The following is a 26260-nucleotide window of genomic DNA, read 5'->3' as shown; positions in this document are numbered from 1 at the left end:
TCTTCTTCTTCTTCTTACTACTACTACTACTACTACTACTACTACTACTACTACTACTACTACTACTACTACTACTACTACCACCACCACCTACTACTACTACTACTACTACTGCTACAGCTACTACTACTGCTACTACTACTACTAGGGGCAACATTTTAAGTAAGGCTAAATATGGTAGAGAAAGCTCCTCTCATAAGGTAGCATACAATACCTCATGGTCTGGATTGTAAAGAGCTAAGTTCTAAGGAAAGTTAGAGAGCTGACTGTCTTATCCAACTTATGATTCCAAATCTTCTCTCTTTTTATGGTGCTTTCATATGTTATCCACTCCCATCTTGTACTGCTTTGTTAGGGTGGTCTCATGTTGTGGCCACTATGTTTACTTCTGACCAGTAAGGCTTTGGTCCTCACCACTGTCCATATTCCAAGTAGAAGATTTCCAAGAAATTCCAAGAATAATTTCCAAGAAAAGCTTATGGTATACAGCCTTATAATGAGGCTTTGAGATGAAATGCCCGGAATTAAATAAAGATTAAAGAAATCTCTGCAGAAGCCCTCACAATTTAGAGCCTGAGTAAGCAAGCTACCCCACAGAGACATTTATGATTTGCTTTTGTTTTCTTTTTCATTCTGGATAGAACTTAATAGTAAGCACAGTCTGTATTTCACCATCAACTGGGAAAATACATGGGGCTGCTCAACTACTGTTAATTATGAATAAGCATTTACTGGAGTGCTCATTTGTAATATATTGAGAGAAATTAATGGGGCTTGCCTTTATTTGTATTCTATTTTCAACAACATTAGGGTTACATGGATTTCATGTCTTCAGAGTTGAAAATGTTGATCATGTCTTCTCCTGTATCACTAAGTGACCCCATACTACTCAAAGGTTGAAAGATAGTTGAGCATCATTGCAAGGTATCTCCAGTTGTCTGTTGGTATGAGGCTGTGACCAGCCTTTCACTGAATTAGAAATGTCTACCTTAGGACTTCTCTAGTTTTTCCTTTTCCTATTTAGGCTGGCCTTGAGTAGGCTGGAATTTAGTTAATGCTTAAGGAAAAAAGAGACATATTTGGTCCTTTTCTTTTTCTTCTGGAGAGCCAGGACTTTCTCCAAAGAGAAATGGATTGGGAAGGGGGATACTGTATTGCATGACCTTCAAGTTAAAGGCTTCAGCCTCCCTCAAAGCATATTCTAGGTCACAGATGACATGCTTCTGATCTGCCCTGGGTTTGCTTTTGTTTATTTCTATATATTTCTTTTCTCTGAAAAGAATTCAAAACAAATCAAATATAAGTTTCACAATGAGTCTGGCAAACATATGGAACCATTCAACTCTTGTTAATTCTGAGTTAATGCTTATTGACTTATTCTTTTGTAATAACTGAAGAGAAATAAACAAAGCCTGATGGTTTTGGTCTTCACCCATGTTGAGACATGATAATCATGGGTTTTTTTTCGTTTCTTCTACCCCCTGCTCAGCAAGGACTCTAAAATGCAGGGTCTATGCCAAGCAACTTTAAAAAACCTGATTCTTCTTCCTTTGCCCTCCTAGAAGCAAAGAGAAAAACTGGACTCACTCTGTTCCATATCCTATAAGAATGTTTAAGAAAAAGTATTCCATGGGACAGGAAGCAAAAATTTGAAGTCCTCTTCTGCATTGTCTTTTTGTAAATTATTTTATGATGTCAATGAGCATCCTTTTAACACTGTAAATTAGAATTAAAGTTAGTGATTCTGGCTGTCAGGGTAAGTTGCAGGAAAGGCTTCTTTAAATCAACTTTCTAAGATAAATTTGGTTTTGAATAATTTCCTGGTGGCTGTTGCCCAGGGAAGGGAGCAGGAAAGGTTTTTTTCTAGAACAGTGATTCCCAAAGTGGGCGCCACTGCCCCCTGGTGGGTGCTGCAGCAATCCAGCAGTGGCCACAGGTGCATTTATCTTTCCTATTAATTGCTACTAAAATTCAAAAAAATTTAATTTCCAGGGGTGCTAAGTAATTTTTTTTTCTGGAAAGGGGACGGTAGGCCAAAAAAAGTTTGGGAACCACTGCCCTAGAAGACACACTGATAGTGGGGCAGGTTACCAGGAGATAATATTATACAAAGGGAAAAGTAATGGCTTTGAAGAGGTCTTAGATTCAAACACTGCCTATGATATTTATAACCTGTCTAATTTTGGGCAAATCATTTAATCTCTCTGGGCTGCAGTGTCCATTATTGGGAAAGGAAGAGGTTGGATTAGGGATCTTTTATCTCTAGATGTATCATCCTATGATTTGGTAGGTTTTCTTTTTAACCAATTATTCTCAGTAACCAGGTGCTAAACTCAATTGTTATGACTAGCCACATTCTAGGACAGTTAGCCTTCTAAATTTTAGTGCCCTGGGACAAAGTTCATTCTGCTGTAAAAACTAAGTTTCTCCAAAGAACATTGAGAGGAAAATATGTGCCTGTAGGAAGATCATTGGATTTTGAATCAAAGAATGAGACCTCTTACACTTTGTACCTCTATCCAACAATCAATAAATATTTATTAATTCCCTACTATTATCCAGGTATTGTGCTAAGTGATAGGGAAATAAAGAGTAAAAAACAACCCTTGACCTCAAGGAACTCACAATCTAATGGAAAAGACTCACCAGTGGGCAATTTACATAATCTCCCTGGACCTCATTTTCCCCATTTGTAAAATAAAGAGGTTGAACCAAGTGATTTCTCTAGGCTTCTCCAGGTCTAAATCTACTATCCTTGCATATTTTTCTCCTTTTGCATTTGTCCTGGTTATTTCTCCCTTCTGAAACAGTTTAGGAGAGCCCTGGTCACACCTAGTTGGGGAGCTAAGAAGATAAGATTCTTCTTCTGCCTCAGTTTTTTGTTGTTGTTATTGTTGCTGTTCAATCCTTTCAGTCATGACTAAATATTCATGAACCCATTGGGGGTTTTCTTGGAAATGATACTGGAGTGGTTTTCCATTTCCCTCTCCAGCTCATTTTATAGATGAGGAAACTGAGGCAAACAAGGTTAAGTGACTTGCTCAGGGTCACCTAAATAGTGTCTGAGGCCACATTTTAATTCAGGAAAATGAATTTTCTCAACTCCAGACCCAGCATTCCTTCCACTGAACCACCTAGCTGTCCCTCCTCCTATGCTTTTAAGCTTCTCCCAATTTGTATGTTGCCTATTCTAGAAAGATTCCTGACTAATTCTAATTTGATTAAGGATTGTGATTCTGTCTTTAACTCTGTTTTGAATAGGCATACAAACCATTTTAAATGAATGTTCACTTCAGGTAAATCATAAATAGGATTAGGAAAGATTTCACTGGCAAGTAATATAAATCAAATTTTTGACAACATAACCATAGAAATATCTAGTATCCTGCTCTCTTCATGATATATTTATAGCACCTGGGCAGTTGTCAGTCAGGGATATTTCTGTTACAGCTAATACCAGCTCATACAGCTCCCTATTTGGTTCTGAGAAACTTCTGGGATAAATGTTAGAAGAGGGAAGAAAAAAAGCCAAAGCAGTCTTTTGGAAAGGTCTTAAATATGCTAATCACTGCTATTAGGAACTTGTCAAGCTTAGAATTTCCCACCTGTTCATATAGCTTGCAGATAATGAAGCATCCTTGTAAATGAGGAAATTTGGGGAAAAGACGGAGAAATGGGCCATTTAACTTAACAAAATGAACTCAGTCTTTTTTTTTTTTTTAATTTTTATTTGGGGGGAAGCAGATAGAAGGGATGACCCTTCCTCTTCTGTATGTAACTGCATAAAGAGTACTTCTCTGTTTGCCAGAGCCCTGTGACAGGCTGTTGGGGCATCCTAGTTTGCAGATTCCAAAAGCTCATAATCTATAGTGTAGGTTCAAGAAACTCGTGGAAATGGGAGTATTGGGTCATGCATCTAGAGCGGTGCTGTATGTATCCTGGTGTTATGAGGGCTGAAGTTGAGTGAGTGTGGAAGATTCCTAAGTGTAGCACACAAGTTGTGGTGGTGAAACACAAAGGACTCCCCAGGAATATTTGTAATGAATCTGCTGCACCCAACTTCAGTATAACAGTGTCCCAGGTTAGATAGTCAAGTGAAGAGTCAGCTACTTCTAACTGTCTGTCCCAGCTCAATATGGATAATGCTGGTTGACTATGATTCAAATCTTTCTACAGTTGAAATAAATCTGCTCTTCCCTCAACTACCCAAGGATATATCCACTATCCACTAATCTCTAGGGTAAAGATGACATTCACTTTAGGTGAGTATAAAGATTTAATAATAACAAGCGTGGAGAGGGAAGCAGGGAAATGATGAGGAAGAGGAGTACAGGAGATCCTTGGCTTAAGCTATTGATGACAAAGATGATATATGAATTGAAGGTAATCAGGGTATTCAAGCTTGCCAGTTATCAATGGTTAGTTTGCCAGTCACCAGCCTGGCAGAACCAGACTGCTTCCACCTGAATCAGGTTATTTGATGGTAAATGATGATGCTTCTTCTCGATGAGTGAACTAGAATCAGGATGTTAAGTAGAGGATTTGAGACTATGGAAGTGATCAGTGCTGGTTGCTGGTATCTCAAGTTGACCTTCAGCCTACCCAAGCCAACCAAGCCCTCCCACACCAATCCCTATCTCAAAATCGAGATCTCTGTCTCAGTACAAATCCTCCTTTTATACTCTCCCATCAACTGAATTTACACCTGCTAGCCTCTGCCAAGCTCAGCTCATTCCAAGTTCTAAACAGCTAACTGTCAATCATTTTGCTTTTCATATTGAATTGCAAAATGTCATTACAACGGTAAGGTGCCAGAAAGGCTATCTAGTCCAATTCTTTTATTTTACAAATGAGGAAAGTGAGATCGCAGAGATAATGTGAATTGTTCATGATTACACATGTAGCAAGCATCAATGGGAAAATTTGAGTCTCTGGATCCAGGGGTAATGCTCTTTCCTTTCCATTTGGTTATTGCCCCTGCAGTTTTTCTTGCTGTCCATGAGTTTTTTTGTTTATCAGGTGTTTATCAGAGCCAGATGCAAGAGAACCTATTTGCCTCACATATGACAATGGAATACTATATATAATAAGTCCATCAACAACCATTGATCCCTGCTTGTTCTGTGTGCAAGTTACTATCCTGGATGTTATGCTTGTTTTTTCATTGATTCTTTATTTTGGAATGACTCTTCTCTTATTTCTGGGTTTCTCACTTTTTTTCCTCCACCCATGTTCTCTTATCAAAATTCAACCCATTTTCAAGACTCGCTGGAAATTCTGACTCCTTCATGAAGGAAGGAACCTGTGAAGTGGGGTCCAGGAAAGATGTTTGGGCCACAAATAGAGGTTCTTATACCTAAGCCTTGAAAGTGGGACCTGGATATAATCTGGGTAGCAAGGGCCAGAGAGAAGGTAAGGAAGGGTGAATAGGTAAAGAGGGACAAAGCAGGATTAAGAAATCCACCTGCAAAAATCCCTTATGGGTATATATTATTTAAAAACTCACAACTCACTCAAGATATTCATAGACTTTTAAAGTATTTCATTAATTTTTTTATGTTTACATTAGCAGTATTTAATCACATCTTACCTGTAAAAATTAAGAGGATTCAGAGATAAGTATTCTTTCAAGAAAATAAACAGCAAAGCTTTAAGGTTCATTTTGGGTTGTCTATTTTCTTTTTTGCCAATGTATTGTTAATGTCTAGTGGCCATTTATTCTGAAGTTATTGATTTGTTTTCATTCCTATATGTAACCAACTAAAAATCTTTATTTACAGACGTGCATTCATGTCTATAAAAAAGAATATTTTAAAGTAAATTTCCTTTTATGATAGCAGGAAAGAACAAGGAAGTCAGAGATCTAGATATGTGTTTGGGTTATTGGGGGTCAGAATTCTTTCTAAACTCTTTGAGGATGGGAGTTGCCTTAATTTCTCTTTTCATCCCCAGAGTACAATGCCTAGCAGGGAAAAGGCACTCAATAAATGCATGTTAATGCTGATGCTGCAGAATAAAGGTTGGGGGAGGCAATCAAGTATCCAGGCCAGACATCTGGGCAGAAGGTGGGGGTCAGTAATTCATGCCAGAGATTTGGCTGAAGATTGGTCAAAGGAAATGGAGATTTTTTATCTTAAAGAAGAAAATATTTATGATTAAATGAGCAGACACCTCAAAGGCAGATTTTGAGCAATATAAGAAAAAATGTTCTAATAATTAAAGTTGTCCAAAAATGAAAAAGAAGGTCTCTAGAAGTAATATATTCCTCTCAGTGGTGGTCTTTCCAGGAAAAGCTGCATAACCACAAGTATGGGATCTTATAGTGGGGATTAAGGTTATAGGTAGGAGGTGGATTAGGTAATCTCTAAGATTTCTAAGTTTTCATGATTGACAATTGCCTCTTCTAAAATATAAATATCAAATGTCACAAGAAATTGACTGAAGACTTTTAGTTATTTCTACCTCAGTAAGAATTCAACCATCACTTTCTTATCAACAGTGAAAATCAGCTGTCAGTAGGAAAGAAAACTCTTGGTAGAAGGGAACAAAGGGGAAGGAGTGATTTTGAGTCATGGAGAACAGGATCCCAACATGGTGCTACATTTAGGGGCTCTGTGGAGTCAGAAGATAAGAGGAGGATAGTCACAGGGTCATAGATTTAGAACTGGATGAGACCTCAGAGGTCATCAAGTCAAATGCTATCATTTTAAAGATGAAGACATTAAGGACCAGAGAGTTTAGGCAATTGATCCAAGGTCACACAGGTAGTAAGTTGATGTTTTCTAAGTTTTGATCCAGAATTCTTTCCTTTATGCCACATTGAGCCTAAAGGAGAGGAGAGAGTCACAAAAAAGGGAGATGGAAAGTACTGAAGTCACATTTTTCTGACTTCATTTTTCTTAAGATTGGCTTTTGAGGGGGCAGCTGAGTATCTCAGTGGATTGAGAGCCAGGCCTAGAGACGGGAGGTCCTAGGTTCAAATCTGGCCTCAGACACTTTCTAGCTGTGTGACCCTGGGCAAGTCACTTGACCCCCATTGCCTACCCTTACCAATCTTCTGCCTTGGAGCCAATACCCAAGATTGACTCTTAAGATGGAAGGTAAGGGTTTAAAAAAAAAGATTGGCTTTTGAGCCTTTCTTACTATGGTTACCTTGCTATTTTCATGTTTATGTTTCTTATATATTATGAATTCCTTAACAGCAAAAATTGTACATATTATGTATATTATCTTTCTTCTACCTTTATCAACCAATTTGGATCACTTTATAAATGTATATTGATACCAAAAATAACTAAGTCACAATTTTATTTTTTTAGGCCGGGCCAACCACTGGTCAGCCATTATTGGTGGATCACACTCCAAGAACTACGTGCTGTGGGAATATGGAGGATATGCTAGTGAGGGAGTTAAGCAAGTTGCAGAACTGGGATCTCCAGTAAAAATGGAAGAAGAAATTCGGCAGCAGGTGAGTCATGATGATATGGATAAGCTATTAAAAAATGAGACCTGGTGGAATAGTTAGGATGAAGGAGGAAGAGGGAAGCCCTTTTTGCTACCTTGGACTACCCCAGGGATTTGAAATTTGCAAAAACTGTTTTTATCAAGTATGGAAAATAACTGTGATTTCAGAAGAAGTGGAGGAGAGGATTGGAATTGTTTGGTGAGGAGAAGGAAGAAAAAAAAGGGAACTAGTTTACCTCAGCCTATTTAGGACTTGGTAGCTAAGTCCTGGTGTGGTACCCAAAATACACAGAGCTAAAATATAAATCTCTATTACCTGGAATCGGTAAGATTAAAAAAAAAAGTATCCAGTATATTACCTAGACAGGGGCTTCTTATCGCTAGCAAACAGAGTAGAGGTCTGAAGAAACAATTCATCTTGTTGAATTTGCCCTGAAGACATTTATATTTTGTGGAGAGTGAACTAAAAAATAAAGCCAGTTAAGGTTGTGTTATAGATATGAATTCACGCTATATTAAATAACTTTTTAAATTATTAGAAATTTGAAGTGATTTGGGGATTAATTTTCAAGCTTTTAAACAAATTCCATCCTAGGAAATAAAATGCAAGATGATAACAGAGATTTTTTGGTGGGGAGAAGACAAATAATTAACTAACATTATTACAGAGGAGACAACTTTCATGCCTTATGTCTTAGAATCTTAGCAGCTGTATTGTTATAAATTTCCACCCCAGACAGTTGGTTAAGCATCAAGAGAGAAATATTAGGCTATAATTTGTGTATGTGTTGTATAGCACTTTTCCTGTAATAAAGAGAAAAGAACTTAAAATATGGAAGATCGTCCATGATGCATTTAGCATTATAAAGAAGAGAAACAGAAAAATACAGAGGCAGAATCGAAAAGAGAAGAACCCTCAATGGGACATGCCTTGATTTTTAAACTAACTTAGCCCCACCAAAGTTGAACTTGAACTGGTTTTATTCTCCTGTTCTTGTAGGTGATCAGCTAGGCATACATGATTAGGGGAGGACCTGCCCTTCTTCTTCATTCTCTCCTATCCCAAAAAGCTATAGTTCCCGGAGGGACTGGTAGCTCTAGAGGATTTTTTTGGTCTCAGTGTTTTTCCTAAAAGGTCCACTGTCTGGACAAGTAGCTGTTGAGGCTTCCCAATAGTTAAATAAGGTATTAATTGACTAATAATTTTTAAGGGTCTTTATAATCTGACATTAACCTACTTCTCTAATTTTATTTCATATGTAAAACCACTGGGTTTATTCCTCTTTGTACTCTGCTTTTGAGCAAAGTGGGTTTTGCTCTTTTGAGAGATAAATCATTATAATGTAGAGTCCTTCTCAAATGCTTCTACTCCCTACCTTTGAAGGTCAGGGACCATGTCAGAAAGTGCTCTTCTCTGTTTAGTAATGAGCAAGAAGTAGATGAAGGCTTTTAGATCTTGGGAGAGATAAGTGCTAAAATCCATAGCAGAAAAGAGACTTTAATTATTGCATTTATAGGTGTTGGGTATTTCTACAAAGAAAACTGTCAGAGCAGGAAAATTTGTCTCAGGCAATATTTTGTATTTTTCCCGAAGTACCAAACTAGATTCAGTCATATCATAATAGCAAGGTCACATTTCAAGGTACTAATAGTTGATAAATTTTGGCACATCCCTATTTTTTTTAACCTTTCCCTTCCATCTTAGAATCAACTCTTTGTGTTGGTTCCAAGGCAGATGAGCTAGGGCTAGGCAAGTGGCTTGCCTAAGGTCACATAGGAAGTGTCTGAGGCTGGATTTGAACCCAGGATCTGCCCTTTCTAGGCTTGGCTCTCAATCCACTAAACCACCTAGATGCCCCTCACGCATCCTTATTTTGCACAGAATAAATTTTGAGGGCAAATCTGGAGCTGTGAATTCTTAGGCATAGGAAAAGTTTAGTGTAGAAATTATCTCCACCAGTGTAAATTGGTAACTATTTGTTTGCCATTAAAAATCTTTCATTATCTGGCTCCTACCTATCTGTCCAGACTGATTTCACATCAGTCCCCTTTATGCATTCTTGCCTTCTGGCAAAATTAGTTTACATGTTGTGCCCCATATGTAAAATCTCCCACATCTGTCCTTTTGCATGTGATTATTGCTCTTCTTCCCACCTCATGCCTGGAGTGCTTTCCCTCCTTATTTTTGCCTCTTATAATCCCTAGTTCCCTTCAAGACTTAGTTCAGTGTCTCCTCGTCATTGCTAAACTTCTAGAATAAGCAGTTGCCTCTGGCTGTCTATTTCTTCATTTATCTCTCACTCTTCATATACCTAAAATCTGGCTTTCATTCTTTTACTAAGGCACAGAAAAAGAACACTCTTCATAAGTGTCATCATCAAATTTAGTACTTAATTATCATTATTTTTGCTAAAAATAATAATGCTGACTATAACATTTTTAGACTTAAAAAAAACCCAAAACCTTACCTTCTGTCTTAGAATGAATACGGTGTAGTAGTTCCAAGGCAGAAAAGTGGTAAGGGCTAAGCCATGGGGCTTAAACCCAGGGTCACACAGCTGGGAAATATATGAGGCCATATTCGAATTCAGGACCTCTTCTTTCTAAGCCTGGCTTTCAATCCATTAAGTCACCTAGCTGCCCTACCTTGACCTCTTCTTAACATAATTATCATTGGCTTGAAGCTAATACAAAATTTTTCTTTATGCTGACTTTAATTGTAGAGAATATAATTTTATAATTCCCCATCAATCTTCCATAACTTAAATAATAAATACAATTTCTGTATCTTCAAAGGTGGGAAGATGCTGCTCTAGGTGGGAAAATGAAACTTTCATTTCATTTCAAGAAACAAGGACAAAAGGTCAGGTCAAAATTCATCTGGTCTTTTAAAAGTTCTTCTAAATGGGGTTCATCCGTAGGCCCAGGAGAACACAGGTCTCCATCATTTGTTGTTGTTGTTGTTTTTTTATTTATCCCATTAAAACCATTTACATTAAGATTTTCTGAAAAAAAATTTCTTATAAGTTCTCACAGGTTTTGATCAAGTTAGGAAAACTTAGGAAATTTCTCTACATGATTTCTTTCAGACAAATTAGCACATACTGCACTCTGATGAAAAGTGATTGAGCATATGAATTAACTAAAAGAGGCAAATGGGTGGCTTAATGCGTGGAAAACCAATTCTCTAGTTAGAAAGACTTGACTTGAGTCCAAATATGATCTCAGATATTTCCTAGCTGTTTGACCCTAGGCAAGTCACTTAACTTGAGGGTTCCTGAGAAGAGGATCCACTGGAGAAGGAAATGATAAACCACTTCAGTATCCTTGCCAAGAAAACCCCATGGATAGCTATGTTCCATAGGTTCAAAAAGAGTTGGACACAACTGAATGACAAAAGATAGGTTAGGAGTTGAAGCCTCAATCTATATATGATGTTTGATAAGGATTTATGGAAACTTAAGAGTAATTTTGGGAATGTTCTTAGTTCATTCTCCTTGAGAACCTTAAGACCAGGGGGAAAATGAGAGACTAAGAGTGAAAAAAGGAACAAGTAGGAAATCAGATATAGGAGCCATCATGACAGGTAGGCTGTATTTGCATACTCGAGGTCTTATAATATCATATATCTGCTCTATTTTCCAATATTTTTTCTTAATTTTAAAAGGTCTTACTTATTCTACCACAATAAAATTCCATAACTTCTAGAATTCTGATTATTCCAACATTCTATGATATGATTTGGCAAATCTATAATTCTTTCTTAATTTTATAATAAATGTAACATATGCATGATCATTGGCATATAATAATAATCACAGCATACTAGCTTACATTCATATGCATATTAAAGGTTTATAAAAATTTTCCTATACCGAGCCTTAGACATTTTTATTGCTCATTAGTACTACTACTTCTATTTAGTTGTTTTAAATACCTTCTGCTTGAAGACAGATTTTTCAACACAACTTAGTTTGTGTATGTGTGTTTTACATTGATATGTTATCTTTGGGAACTTGCATTTCTTCTATTTTAAAAAATTAAATGTTTTACTTAAAGTATTACTTCCTTCTTTTCTTTTCCATTCTCAAACCCATTTATATAAATTGGTTAGGTTTGGAGAAGCCAAGACCCATACATGTTGGAAATAAAACTCATTTTATTGTGCTTTAGAATACAAGTCAGTAAAAGATTTTGTGTTTTGTTTTTTTAATTTCATATGTTTCAAGACAAGACAGATGATACACAGAGAGGGGTATCTTTCTGGGAGCAAGAGGGCTTCTGGAGTACAAATTCTTTCTAACAGGCATTTATAGTATGCAGATAACCCATAGTCATGCTATATTCGTAACTGGTCAGTCATTAACCTTGGAGATTTCATGGGATAAAGAAAAGCCTTTCTAATATCATAGTCTCCCATTGCTTGGGGTGGGGGTCAGGGAGGAAGCTGTCCAAGAAAGGATAGACTCTGTTGGTCTTTTGGTTGGTCTTGTACAAGAAATGGGAGAAAAAGGAGATAGACATGATTGCCTGTTCAACAATGAAATGGATGTTTGTTCTAAAATGGAGTTACTCATGTCAAGAATAGGAAAATACAGTACTCTTCTTTTTCTGCCAGGACATATATAAAGTACAGTATAATGAAAAGAACAGTGTTGTGAGTCAGCCGAGGGTGAGAGCAGTGTCTTTGAGAAGCTATTGATTATTCTCATTTACCCTTTATTCTTCCCCTTCAGTCTTCTAGAAAGATGTGGCTCACTTCTGCTAAAGTGACTTTTTTTCTGTACCTTCAGTCTCATCATCTCCCTTTTTCTTCCAAAAATCAGCCTCTCTCTCAAAAGCACCTTTAATCTCTGCCTTTCTATCTCTTTGCCTTCAAGCATAATGAGATCTTCTGTGTGCTAAAAACTTCTTGCCTTCATTCAACAACCCTCTCAATGTTTTATCCTATCAGTTCTCTCTGACTTATTGTCTTACCAAATCCGAAGCTTTTATTTTTAATTCTGCCCTTATTTTCCCTGGACCCAGGGAGTCATTTGATATTGTAAAAAACCTTTGCTTTCTGAAAACACTCGTCTCCTTTGTCTTTCAGGATCTCAAACTTTGTCATGCTTTTCTCCTTAGTTCCCTGATCATTTCTTTCCTGCCCCTTTGAAAGTGCTTCATCTTTATCCATCATTTTTTTTTTATTTTGAATACTTTCCGATAGTTACATGTTTCATGTTCTTTTTGTCTCCCTCAAATCTCCCACCCCACTGTAGCCAACGCACAATTCCACTGGGTTTTACATGTATCATTGATTAAGACCTAATTCCATATTATCCATCTTCTTAAACACATGTATTCTCTTAAAGTTTTGTCCTAGGCAAGTCCTCTTCCCTTCTCCCTCAGGTCAAGGGATTTTAACCTTTTTTTTTTTTGTGAAGTCTGTGGATCCCTTTTCATGTTAACATCTTCAAATAATTGAATAACTGTTAAACTTCAGTTAGAGATTAGTGAAAATAAAGATGTAATTCTTTTCTCTCCCAGTTTTTAGATTCCTAAAACCCTACTCTTATTTTCTCTTGGTAATCTCATCCACCCCTAGGGGTTAAATTGTCACTTCTTTTCAGATAATTCCCAAATTTTTATCTCCACCCTTAACTTCTCTCCAGAGCTCCAGCCTTGCATCGCAAACTACCAACACCTGTAAAGAGACTGCTAAAACTTTAAAAGAATGTCTAAAATTGAACTTCTCCTGTTCCCTTATTCCAGTCTCTTGCAATCTTACCTCTCCCCTAACTCAGTCTTTCTGCTAATAGTGTCACCATATTCCCAGCCATTAAGGCTTGAAATATGAGATTAATCTTTGACTCTTCTCTGTCTCCTATCCCATATTTCTAATCACTCTTCCAGTTCTGCCATTTTTATCTCTCCAAACTTCTTGCCCCTTTATGCTGAACTTCTGTTGTGAACCTAATGCATGCTAATTTGTAGTATATTTACTTGAGTAAATTTCTTACTCCTGCTAGATAGTAGCATGCCTGAAGGCAGGAACTATCCTGTTTTGTTTTGTTTTTAACTTTATGTGCTAGTGTCTAGCACAGTGCTTGTGCCTAATACAAATATTTAATAAATATGTGAGCTAAATTCATTAATTGAGCCAGACAGAATCATCCCTCCCTAGCCTCACCTGATAACACTCACTAGTTCCTATATTTTGGACTTTTCTCACTTCCATCCTTTTGCTCCTTCCTGATACCTAACCAAATTGGCCAAAACATGATTGATTATAAAATCAAACCAAACTATACAAAATTCATATTCATTGACTTATTGATCATAAAATTAGCCAAACCAAAAAATTCATATTGGAGATCACATAACCTGATTTTAAAGTAATATGTGCACAGCAGAAGAGGCAAGATTTACACTAGTATAAATGGAATAAAAAAATTGCAATGGGGCAGATAAGAGACAATATTACATCTGCCAGTTAAATGTTTATACTGTCCCTGATCTGAAAAAGATGTCACATTATTTTTGATTCTGTTCTTTGTATCTGGATCTATACCAGAGATATCTCAAGAAAATTCTGACAAGCATTCAATCAAGATCAAACCCAGGAAAAAGAAGTTGACTGATTCTTTGGCACAGATATATATACACCAAACTTTCAGAATCTCTCTGTTTGCCTTCAGTTGCTTTGAAGATCAGAGCTGAACGCTTTCTCAATTCTTGTATTCAATGAGAATGGGAACATACTGATCCTAATTCTTTTATCGAATTAGTTCAGAAATGTTGTGTATTTTCTTGCTTGTGAACTTTTTCTAATGCAGTAATTTATTCTGAAGGTCACACTCTACCTACTCAAGGTTCTATAAATTTAAACCAGTCTAGCTGTTGAATGCAATAAAATCTGAATAGAATAAAAACAGAATTAAGAAAAAGATAAAGTGAATCTGAGAATATGAATTGGAAAATACGTTGGAGGCCATCAAGTCCAAATTATGCTTGAACAAGAATACCCCCCTCTCTTTTTTCTCTTTCTCTCTCTTTTCTTCCCCTTTATCTTCTCCCTCTCTTTTTTTCTCCCCACCTCTACCATGCTTTATCTCTCAATTCTTTGTAGGTAATATCAGTACCTGACGAATGTGAATTGAGTTGAGTCTCCCTGTGCTGCCTGTTAGTCTCACTAAATTAGATTTGAAAATTTGGCTTTTGTCCAATCTGCCCCTACCTCTTAAAATAGAAAGATTGTCCATATAAGCATTGTAAAGGCCACTTAAATGATGGTAACATTCAATACAAGTATCAGTTCTATGTTATTAAAGAAACTGAGTGAGGGTTAAAGCTTTAGAAATGCTAAGAAAAAAAATCACCTTCATGACTAAAGCTAACCTTTAGGTCACCTCAGTAACTCATTTTGCTAATCTTTAAAGCTTTAGAAATAAAAAAGCTCTTCCACATATAGAGATTGAAGTTTAAGTCTTCCTAGATGAGAAGTTCTTAACCTTTTTGTGTGTTATGAATCCCTTTAGCAGCCTGGTGAAGACCAGATCCCTTATCAGAATGATATTTTCAAATGCATAAAATAAAAATACACAATATTTCAAAGGAAATCAATTATATTGAAGTGTGATTCTAAAAATATAATTTTTAAAAACTTAAACACTGATCCTATGCCCCAGACAGAGCTTTAGTCAATTTCTTTGCAATATGAAATGGTAGATCATCAGAACTGGAATAAGATCATGGAGAGTATCTACTATAACTTACTCTCTTTTTTTTTTCTGTGAAAAAATGAGGCCCAGAAAAGGTTAGTGACTTATTTAAGGTCAAACAACTGATAAATAGCAGAGATGGGTGCATTTCACTAAGCTATAAAGCCTTCCATATTTCTAATGTGAACATCTGAGATAAGAGAGAATCCATAGGGTGATACAAAATGGAGAACACCTTATGGAATGGGACCTGAGTCAACTGAATCTCATCTCATTTGGATCATTTAAATTTTGATTAGAAGCATGTATTTATTATAACTGGACCTCAGTATTCAAGAACCACCCCCAACCCATACTTTGACCCTAACTTATCACTCCAGTCTACTGGTAACCTCTTCCATTATCCTCTCCATCATTATTAGTTACCATAATCACATCATTGTCATCGCTGCCACAATAATACTTTTACTGTACAAAAGCTTTTCTTACTATAACCTAAAACCTTGGCCACTTTATTATTATTATTATCTCTATGTTAAAGGTGAATACGAGGACACACAGAAAAATTGGGTGGAAAACTAAGGGACACATAGTAACTAAGCAACAGGGCTAGAAATCAAAAGCTCTTGTCATGGAGTTCAAAACTTTCTCTACTATTCCTGCTATTTCGCTCCATGGATCCAATGCTGAAGTCCAAAGATCCACTCAACTCTTACTACTTGTTGCATTTCTGCACCTGAGTCTTTGTACATATACTTCCTTAGCCCTTCTCATCTGGAATGATCTTTATATTATCCCTTAAAGTTGAGAAAATAATATGGGTGGGCCACATACAGATTTATTCATACCCATGCCTTATCAAGAAGAGATCAAAAGATTTTCTTTGGAATGATAGATGGAACATTTATTCTTTTTCTTGTAATCAGTTTTTTATTATTGAATTAGAAGCCTTGCAGGGGCTATCTTTATGGCTATTATGGTATGATTACTATGAGTTAGCAAGAGGACCCCCTTTAGAAATTGGGGGTACCCCTTGGTGACTAGTAATCACTGCTGATACTGATATCTAAGGACCTCTTTTCTTGTAGCTCTATAATATGAGGGGTCAGATGCTACCTTGATCTTGATGTTAAGATCAGAAATGCTGCTGAGTTTCAAAGTTGAATAAGCTTGCTAGAAAATCCAAAATCAACATCCCAGTGCATGGTAGACACATGAATACTTCTAGGTACCTTTCTGTTTGATATTATTTTTTAAATGTTTTTAGTACTTTTTTCTCTTTGATATTATTAAAACACTTGCCATCTTTCACAAGTCTCTGAGTGATGCTGTGCTTTCTTTCAAATCTAGCAGCTGAGAAGCTGGACTACTAACATTCCCTACCTTAGCCTATTTAAATCATACATGCTTATCAAAATCCAGTTCAAATCCCATCTACCCCTAAAGACCCATCACTAATCCAGAAGTGACTTAAGTGAATTTTCCCATCTGCTTATGTTCCTGTCTAACACTATGCTTAAATCATTCATGTGACATGTGTCCCAGGACTGATTTGGGTTATCCCTATTTGTGTCCATGCTCTATCTTCCAAAATAGTTTTTACAGGAAAATGACAAATCTTAGACTTTTTTGCCTCCCAAGAGGACCCTGTCTCATAGTGCTCAAAAAATCCGTTGAATAGCTAAATGGCTGAATAGATGAATGGTTAGTCAAGAAACACTTAAGTAGTAAAAGTAGCCCATCCTAGAGAACTCAACAAGTCAAAAGAGAATATTTGCCAGTTAGAGCCTCAGCTTTGAAAAATAAAATTAAAATAAAAAGTGATGTGATCTGAAATCCTTTCCATGGTTTTAGATGCAGAATGAAAAAAATCTTTTCCACATTTTCTCTGTAAAAGCCAAAATGATTGCCTGTATTTGAAAACTAATGCCTCTGGCTTTCAGAAGCTTCTTGGAAACTAGCTTGGCTATATAAAGTGGCATTCTACTCAGTGAGATCTTCTTATGTTTCACTTTAAGATTTCTGGGTACCAGGGGCAGAGCTAAGGTGGTGGAGAAGGTACATGGACCCATCTGATATCTACCAAATTACCCTCCAAAAATGTGATATGACACCTCAAAATGAATTCTAGAGCAGTGTAACCCACAAAAAGACAAAGCAAAGTAATTTTTCAGCCCAACACGACTTAGAAGGCCATCAAGAGGAATCTAATGCTCCAGGGTAGAAGTGGAGCACAGCTCCTCAGGCAGATCCACCACAGCAACAGGAGGTGGACACAACAGAAGTAGCAGCAAAGGTTTCCTGAACTCTTGGTCACAGAAGGTAAGGGTGTGGGGTCAACTTCTCAGAAGGAGATTATAGGGGTCCTGTCACTGGTTCTGGGTGCAAGATTCTTGTCACATTGCCCATACACAGAACCAGGTCACAGTTTAGGGCAGGTTAAGGAGGAGCACTAGTAAACACCAACACTTATGTCTACAGAGGAGCAGGGGACCCTGGCCAAAGCTCCAAGGGGAAAAAGAGTGCTTGGAGTTACTCACAGACCAGAGCACAGATTGGAAGACTATTAAAACCCCTTACATTATACCACCTTGGAAGAACTGAAAGCAAATAGATCCTCAGGGCCAGCTCTGAAGGCAACTGCAAGTAAGACAAACTAAAGTTTGAGACAGTTATGCAGAGCCTAATTTTAACAGCTTTTTAAGTTAGAAGAAGGAGAAGGAGAAGGAGAAAGAGAAGGAGAAGGAGAAGAAAAAAAAGGCGGGAAAATGAACAAAATAACAAAAAAGTAGAAACTCAATATAGAAAGTCATTTTAGTGACAGGAAAGACAAAAATGCAAACTCAGAAGACATCAAAGTCAATACTGCAGCATCCAAAGCCTTTAAGAAAAATATGAATTGCTCTCAAGCCCAAAAAGATTTAATGGAGGGCTCAAAAGGGATATCAAATTAGAGAGGTAACAGAAAAATTGGGGAAAGAAATGAGAGTAATATTGGAAAATCATGAAAAAAAAGTCCACAGCTTGGTAAAGGAGATCTTCATAGGTTTGTAGATTTAGAATTGGAAGGCTCTCTAGTCCAACACATTCTTTTTATAAAGGAGGATTTTATGAACTGATGGTGGATTACTATTGATTGGCTTCAAAATCACACTAAATTCATTAGATATTTATTAGGGTCATAGGATGTAGAATTAGTTGGCAATCATCCGCTTCAATACTTTTCATTTCACAAAAGAGAAAACTGGGGGGCCCAAAGAGATTAAATAACTTATCCAAGGTTGCACCCAGAGGCTAGATTCAAATCCATGGTGGCTGACTTCAAATTCAGTACTCTCTACAGCACCATGCTGTAAAAAGATTAGAAATAGTATTTATCTAGTTTATCTATTGCAAGAATCTCCTCTAAGCTCCATTTGATGTTGATAAGTTAATGGATTTTAATAATAGACCAGCAGTGAGGAAGGAGGACATGTCGCTTTTAAAAAGGCAACCTCTTTCCTCTCCTACCACCCCCCATTGCCTTACTTTGCCTCTTTTGTTCTTAGCTTCCTCATTTGGAAGGAATATGCATTTTCTTAAAGGATTCTGTCATAGAACTCCAGAATCTGACTGAGCAATCTGGCACAAATGGAGGCTTTGTTAACATTTCTCTGCATCACACTGCAGCAGAGAGATACAGTTTTAGTTATTTATGGTCCCATCTGAACAGAACCTTGACCTTCTAAGGGAATGAGCCCATCACGACAAAGGATTTTATTTGGGGTCATGAATGAAAGAAGACCTGTCTGGAAAGGAAAGACTTTTCCCTATTTGCACACAATCTCTACTATTCCTTCATGTCTCTCCAGCAAGAATAGTATTGGACATCCTTTAATTCTTTGGAAAGCCTGTCTTTGTAAATCAAGTAAAATTTCCATCACTTGCAGTTACTCATTGGGAAGATGGGATCATTCAGCTTAGGCTGGGCTGAGGAAAGAATTTATAAAGCAAATGAAGTATAAAATAAGATCATAGGAGGGTCTGATCAACTCTCTTAGGAGAACAAAAGGGTTGGACTTGAGCGTATAAACTGTCTGAATGCCTAATGTTGCTGCTAATTACTACAGTTCTATCTCTTTCTGAAAGCAGGCCTGCCAAGACCTATGCTTGGAAAGATTGTGTTAACAGCATGTTGACTATGCGCTTTGAAAATCATAAGATGGAATCTTAAAAATTGATAATTCAGAACAGCCCAAACTGCCCTCTTCCTCTAAATTAAGACTTGGCATCTTAGTCAACTCAGCAGCTCTCCCCCCACATCCCTTCCTGATTCTATCTCCTTTGCTCATCATCACTCATCTGCCTGTGATTGGTACTTTGATTTTATAAAGAAAGAGTAGAAAGGTCTCCTTTTGATTTTTTTGTCCTTTTGTCTCAGTCAGTTCTTTAAACAAATCCTATCCCCTACTACCCCCCAACAAACTCTGCCACAGACTAGCTTTCATAACTTTAAAGTTCTATTTCTAATGCTATTAGATTTTTTTATTCTAAATTCAGAAACTTTTTATTCCCAAACATCGATTAAGGATATAAAAAAAGATGAATTTGTGTGAACTGAAAATTCTCTCCTGATATAAAGGTTCATTATTATGATCTACTATTGGCCAAATCCTCTTGTCTGCTTCCTGTTGGATTCACATCAAAAGCCCCATGGTTGTAACATTCCTTTGGAGAAACAGGAGGAGCTGAGCATTTATCTAGATAGCACTTAGTGGATTCTACTATAATTTGGATTAACAGTTGTGAATACAAAGGAACCTTGTACCCAAGTACCCAATAGCTATTTTGTGAAGGGATGGGTGGGTAAATGTGTAGATTAAAACACTGAGTGAAATCTAAGTGTGAAATCTATTGATTTCTAGTGAAATCTAAGAGTGAAAATTAAGTAAATCTTTTAGGGCAGTGATAGGCAAACTTTTTAAAGAGGGGGCCAAAGGAAAGGAAATGCTCATCTGTCAGTCTGTTTCTAAGGCATTTTTTTGAAGTTTCATTGTATTGTATCCTACTCATTGTATTCTTCAGATTAATAATAATATCTCGCTACTGGAAAGAACATTTCAGGGGGCTGCATCTGGCCTACAGGCTGTAGTTTGCTCATTAATGTTTTAGGGTGAAAGGATATTTTTAGATGAGGGGTCTCTAAATTTACCTTTAAGCTGAGGAGAATAGATGATGAGAAACTGAAGCTAAAAAAAAAAATGAACTCCTAGTAAAGAGTTAAGCTAGCCACATAAAAAGGAGGCTTGGAAATAAACAGATTTCTTCTTCCCTAAGAAATCATTTTGTGTCCAGCTCTGCAAGAGTACCCCCAAATGGTAGTTATCGAATCTGATCCTGATCAGTCACTGATTGCTCCTGATAACTGGGCTGTTCTCTTAATACTATATGGAAATGCATTCTCATTTTCTACATGCTTGGGTGCACATACAAAAAGCAGATTTGAAAGAAGAAAAAAAATTCCCCTCAATTATTTCTCTTTCATCATTCCACCCCCTTTTCATGTCTCTACAAAACACTTTACAAAAAAAAAAAAACAACAAAAAACTTTGACATCAATGAGAACGGTAGAAAGTGCTTAGCCCTTGCTAGGACTGCCAGGAAGTTAAATTTCAGCAGCAGGTTGCTACTCGCCATTGTCTGCTGGGTTAGAATAGAAGTGCTAGTCAACTCTTTACTCTTCAACACCTTTGAAGTTGTCTTTCTGGCCCTTCCCTCCTTGCTTTGTCTTCTTACCTGCCCTGGGCAGTTACTATACCTCCAAGCTTGGGAACTTTCCCAATGTAGGGAGAGGAATCTCCTTGCCTTTCTTCCCCTGGATCAAAGATGAATGAACAGAAAATAAGGAAGAAGAGGAAGTCTATAAGATGTAAACCATCTGTCAACTAATTAAATACTATCTCTTCCCTCCTGTCCTCTCAGAAAATCACAAGTGACTGGTTATCTTCTACAATCATGTGCCAACCAGCACTTCTCAACATCATAAAAAACTGCTTTAAGAAATATTTTAGGAAAACTGGTTTCCAATTAAGTTTCTTTCCCCAATCAATGTTTTTAATGTTTTGTGAAATGGAAATGAGGTTCTAAAAGGTTAATTGTAGTTAGCTGTGTGACCCTGGGCAAGTCACTTAGCCCCCATTGCCCAGTCCTTATTGCTCTTCTGTTCTGGAACCAAAACATAGTACTGATTCTAGGATGGAATAAGGTATAAAAGTTGTTTTTTAAAAAGTTTAATGGTCATGAACCATCACAGGCAGGACTGAAGTCTTTTGATATCTTATGCTAAAGCAGGGATCTCCTAGAAGGATGAATAATATAAAGAAGATCTTTTTGGATGCAGTTTTCCAGGGGAAGCACTAACAGAAAAATGAAAAAGAACTTGGAATTTTACTTATTTACAAAAACTGAACAGCAACAAGAATTTTTTTTATAATCTGTTATTCTTTTTTTAAACCCTAATATCTTTTTTATATATCCTTCTATATTAATTTTTTATTTGTTACAGGGCTAGGCAATGGGAGTTAAGTGACTTGCCCAGAGTCACACAGCTAGGAAATGTCTGAGGCCAGATTTGAACCTAGGACCTCATGTCTCTAGGCCTGGCTCTCAATCCACTGAGCCATCCAGCTGCCCCTAGCAACAATAATTTTGTAGGAGTATGCAGTTTTAAAAAATTCTGTGATAGTCAGATGACTACTCTCTGAACCTAAAATACAAATTGCTTTCCCTTCTGAAAGAGAAGGTAAAGGGACTCAAGGAATGATAGACTAATCTTGGACTTATTAGCAAAACTGAAGTGTTTATTTAAGATTTTTAAAAGGGAGGACAACTGAGAAATGGCTGACAGGAATACTGATATGTGTCCACAGATTGGAAGGTAAAGGATATCCCACAAAGCTGCAAGGAAAGAAAAATGAACACCAAATAGAAAAATGACCACAAAATTAGGGTTAAGAAAGATATTAATTTCTTTTCTCTAAAAGGAAGGAAGCTGGACTTTCTAAGGGAAAAGTAGCTTCAAGAAACCATTCTGTGAATCTATAGGTGCTGGAAAAAGAGACAAGTGGTGATGCTTATGAATCCCTCCTGAAAAGTCAATGAAGTTCTTATTTGCTGTCTCAATAGCAGTAAGACAGAGGTCTTTTGTTTTCTCAGGACATATACACAAATTTTGACAACCTCCCAAAAGTTGTCTCACAACTATTAGTGACTTAACTAGCAAATGTCCTCTGGTCATTCACATGGGCTCAAAAGATATTGTCATAAGGAATATAGGAAGCAGCCCTATGGATTATGAACTTTGAACAAGAAACTGAACATCAAAAGGACAATAATGGTCCTTGCATCACTTCTGACTATTTAAGATATTGCCTTTAGAAGAGAATCACTGATTTAGTAAGTGAACAACTAGTTAAGATGATGGAGTCCAGATGTAAGGTATGAATTTCTGGCCAGAGTTTAGAGTATGAGTGATGAGTTTATGATCATGTAGAGAGTATTCCTTTGAAAGACTGATAGGAATGTATTTGGATATATACATACATGCATATGTTCATACAAATAAATATATACGAATCTATTCATATACAAAGAAACTATTTACCACAGAGAATAGCTATATTGTAGAAAGAATAGAATTAGACATGTCCCCAAATTCAAGAGGTTAATTTCTAAAGCATTGTTGGTAGAGTTGCGAATTAGTCTAACCATTCTCTAGAACAATTTTGAAATATGCCCAAAGAGCTTTAAAACTATGCATTCCCTTTTACTCAGATATAATACTACAAGTGTATATCTCAAAGAAAAGTGAAAAGGACCTATTTGTACAAAAATATTTGTTGTGCTTCTTTCTGTGCTAGCAAAAAATTGGAAATTCAGGGGCTGCCCATCATTTGAGGAATGGTTGAACAAATTGTGGCATAGGGTTGTGATAGAATACTATTGTGCTATAATAAATGATGATCAGGAAGGTTTCAGAAAAACTTGGAAAAACATATATGAGTTGATGCAAAGTGAAGTGAGTAGAATTAGGAGAACATTGTAAATAGCAGCAGCAATGATGACCGACTGTGAAAGACCTAGTTAATCTGAGCAAGACAATGGATCCAAGGTAATTCTAAAGGGCCCATGATAACGATGCTACCTACCTCTGGAAAGAGAACCAGTGAACTCTAAATGCAGATTGAAGCATATTTTTACTTTATTTTTGTTATTTTTTATTTCTTTTCTTTTGTAACATGGCTTATATGGAAATTTTTTGCATGACTTCACATGTAAAATTGATATAAACTTGATTACCTTCTCAAGGAAGCAGTGACTCAGGAAGAAGATAATTAGAAACCCAAAATCTATTTATCTTTAACATTCTTTACTATTGTTATGATTAAAATTCTCTGAACTGAATATTAGTTTATAGTTATTGGAGTTGGAGTAAAAGAGTAAAGTTGGAGTAAAAGAGAGATTCACAAAATCACCTGGCCATATCTAACTAATCTGAGTTTTGCCATACTTGTCTCCATTCACTATGCCAAAAGCAGCCAGGCCAAAGAGAGATCCACTTCATCTAACCCTTCTCTTAAAACCCTCAGTGAAACCGTTCCTCCTGTGCTTCTCTGGTTGGACAGACTTGACCTCAGTCTGGGTCAGAACCCAGTCTTTTAGATGCCAGTGGTCATAAGATATCAAGGGTTAATCTCTTCCAGGACACAAGGGAGGCATCCTCCCATAGTGTGTGTGTATGCCCAGTCAGTGGGTGGGGCTGATAATGACAAAAGTGGGTTTTCAAAAGGTGTAAGAGTATAATTTATATTAAATTCACACACTTAAAAATTTTTAAGTTCTAAATCTTTCGTTCTACCCTCTTACTTATCCACTAAGAAGGCAAACAATATATTAGTTATACATGAGAAATCATTGAAAACATAATTTTTATATACAGCATTATTTTTTGAAAAATAAATATATTGAGAAAATCATACTTTGGACTCAGTTAATCAGCTCTCTCTCTCTGGAGATGGATACCATTTTTTTTCATCATGAGTCCTTTGGAATTGTCTTGGATCATTGTATCCATCAGAGTAACCAACTCTTTCACAGTTCATCATTAAATCATGCACAGGAATCTTCTGGTCCTTTTCACTTCACTTTATATCAGTTCATTTAAGACTTGCCTAGTTTTCTTTTTCTACCACCTGTCATCATTTCTTATAGCATAATGGTACTCCATCACAATCTTATGCCACAACTTGATCAACCAATCTCCAGTTGATGAGCATCCCCTTGATTTCCAATTCTCTGCCACTATAGAAGAAATGCTATAAATATTTTTTGTACATATAGGTCCTTTTTCTTTATGTCTTTGGGATACACACCTAGGACATGCACAATTTTATTGCCCTTTAGACATAGTTTCAAATTGTTTTTCAGAAGGGTAGGACCAGTTCACTATTCCATCAGCAGTTCATTAGTGTGTTTGTTTTTCCCTCATCCCCTCCACTATTTGTCATTTCTGATATGTATAAGATTGTATTTTACAGTTTTAATTTGCATTTCTCTATCAGTAATGATTTAGAGCATTTTAAAATTATGATTATAGAAAGCTTTGATTTCTTCTTCTGAAAACTGCCTGTTTATATTCTTTAACAAATTATCAATTGGGGATTGACTCTTATTCTTATACATTTTGACTCAATTCTATATTCAGTATATGTTTGAGAAATGAGACCTTTATTAAAAATGTCCTGCAAAATTTTGATATTCTATGGCACCATTAGCATAATATAATTTCCCTGATTATCTGTTTAATTATCCATTTTTCCTTTTGCTTTGCCTGATATCATGATTGCTACTTATGTCTTTCTTAGTCAGCTAAAGAAGAATAGGTGCTGCTTTAACCCTTTATTTTAATTCTATGTGTGTCTTTCTGTTTCAAATGTGTTTCTTTTAAACATCTTATTGGATTTTGGTTTCTAATTTATCTACTATCTATTTCCATTTTTATAGGTGAGCTCATCCCCTTCATATTCACAGTTATGATTACTAACTGTATTTCCATCTACCCCATTTCCTTGTTTCTTCTCTCTTTTTATCCTAAGCCTCCCCCAAAGTCTGTAATCTTCCCTCCCTTTTATCATCACCCCTTCTTTCTCTTATCCTCTTCCTCTCCTATTTCCCTATTGGGTAAGTTCCAATTCTAAACCCAACTGAGGATGTATATTTATGTCCCTATTCTACCTTTCCTTTCCCCCTTCTCCCTTTCCCTCCCCTTTTTTGAAGATCATTCCAATATAATTAATAAATACCCATGCTCTCTGTCTACATAAATTTATTTTAACAACTCTAATAATGATAAAGTTCTTAGTAGTTATATGTATTATCTTCCCTTATAGGAATATAAACAATTTAACTTTATTGAGACCCTTATGATACTCCTTCATGTACACCTTTTTATGCTGCTCTTGAATCTTGTATTTGAATGCCAAATTTTCTATTTTAGCTCTGATCTTTTCCTCAGGAAGACTTGAAAGTTTTATTTCATTAAATAATCATTTTCTCCCTGAAGGACTATGTACTTATTTTTCTTGCTAGGTAATTCTTGGTTATAATCTTAGTTTCTTTGCCTCCTGGAATATCATAATCCAAGCCTTCTGGTCCATTCATTTGGAAACCACTAAATCTCATATGATTCTGATTGTGAACCCATTACATTTGAATTATATCTTTCTGGCTACATGATTTATTTTCTCTTTGACCTAGGAGCTATGAAATGTAGCTCTATTTTTCCTAGGAATTTTAATTTGGTATTTCTTTCAGCAGGTGATAGGTGGATTCTTTGATTTCTACTTTACTCTCTGGTTCTATGATATTGAGGCAGTTTTACTTGATAATTTTTTAGAACATGATGTCTAGGTTCTTTCTTTGGTCATGACTTTTGTAATAGGAAATAGACTAAAAGTAGAAAAGTAGACTTAGCAGACAGACTAAGGGAAAAATCCTTGGCTGTCAGCCAGGGACATTCTAAATGGAGTGAAAGGGAAAAAAAACTGTTTTCCCTT

The 26260-nt window shown here is 36.4% G+C and overlaps 1 protein-coding gene across 1 annotated transcript in view; it reads left to right on the top strand.

Moving 5' to 3' along the window:
* SPON1 (spondin 1) overlaps positions 1-26260 on the top strand; it is a 401779-nt gene that overhangs the window by 215049 nt on the left and 160470 nt on the right. Inside the window, exon 6 of the mRNA XM_044680980.1 lies at positions 7320-7468. Coding sequence (XP_044536915.1) covers positions 7320-7468 — 149 coding nt within the window. The remainder of the gene's footprint in view (positions 1-7319; positions 7469-26260) is intronic.

Source organism: Gracilinanus agilis, chromosome 6 (genome assembly GCF_016433145.1).
Source record: "Gracilinanus agilis isolate LMUSP501 chromosome 6, AgileGrace, whole genome shotgun sequence".
NCBI lineage: Eukaryota > Metazoa > Chordata > Mammalia > Didelphimorphia > Didelphidae > Gracilinanus > Gracilinanus agilis.
This window is presented reverse-complemented; position numbering and strand designations above follow the sequence as displayed.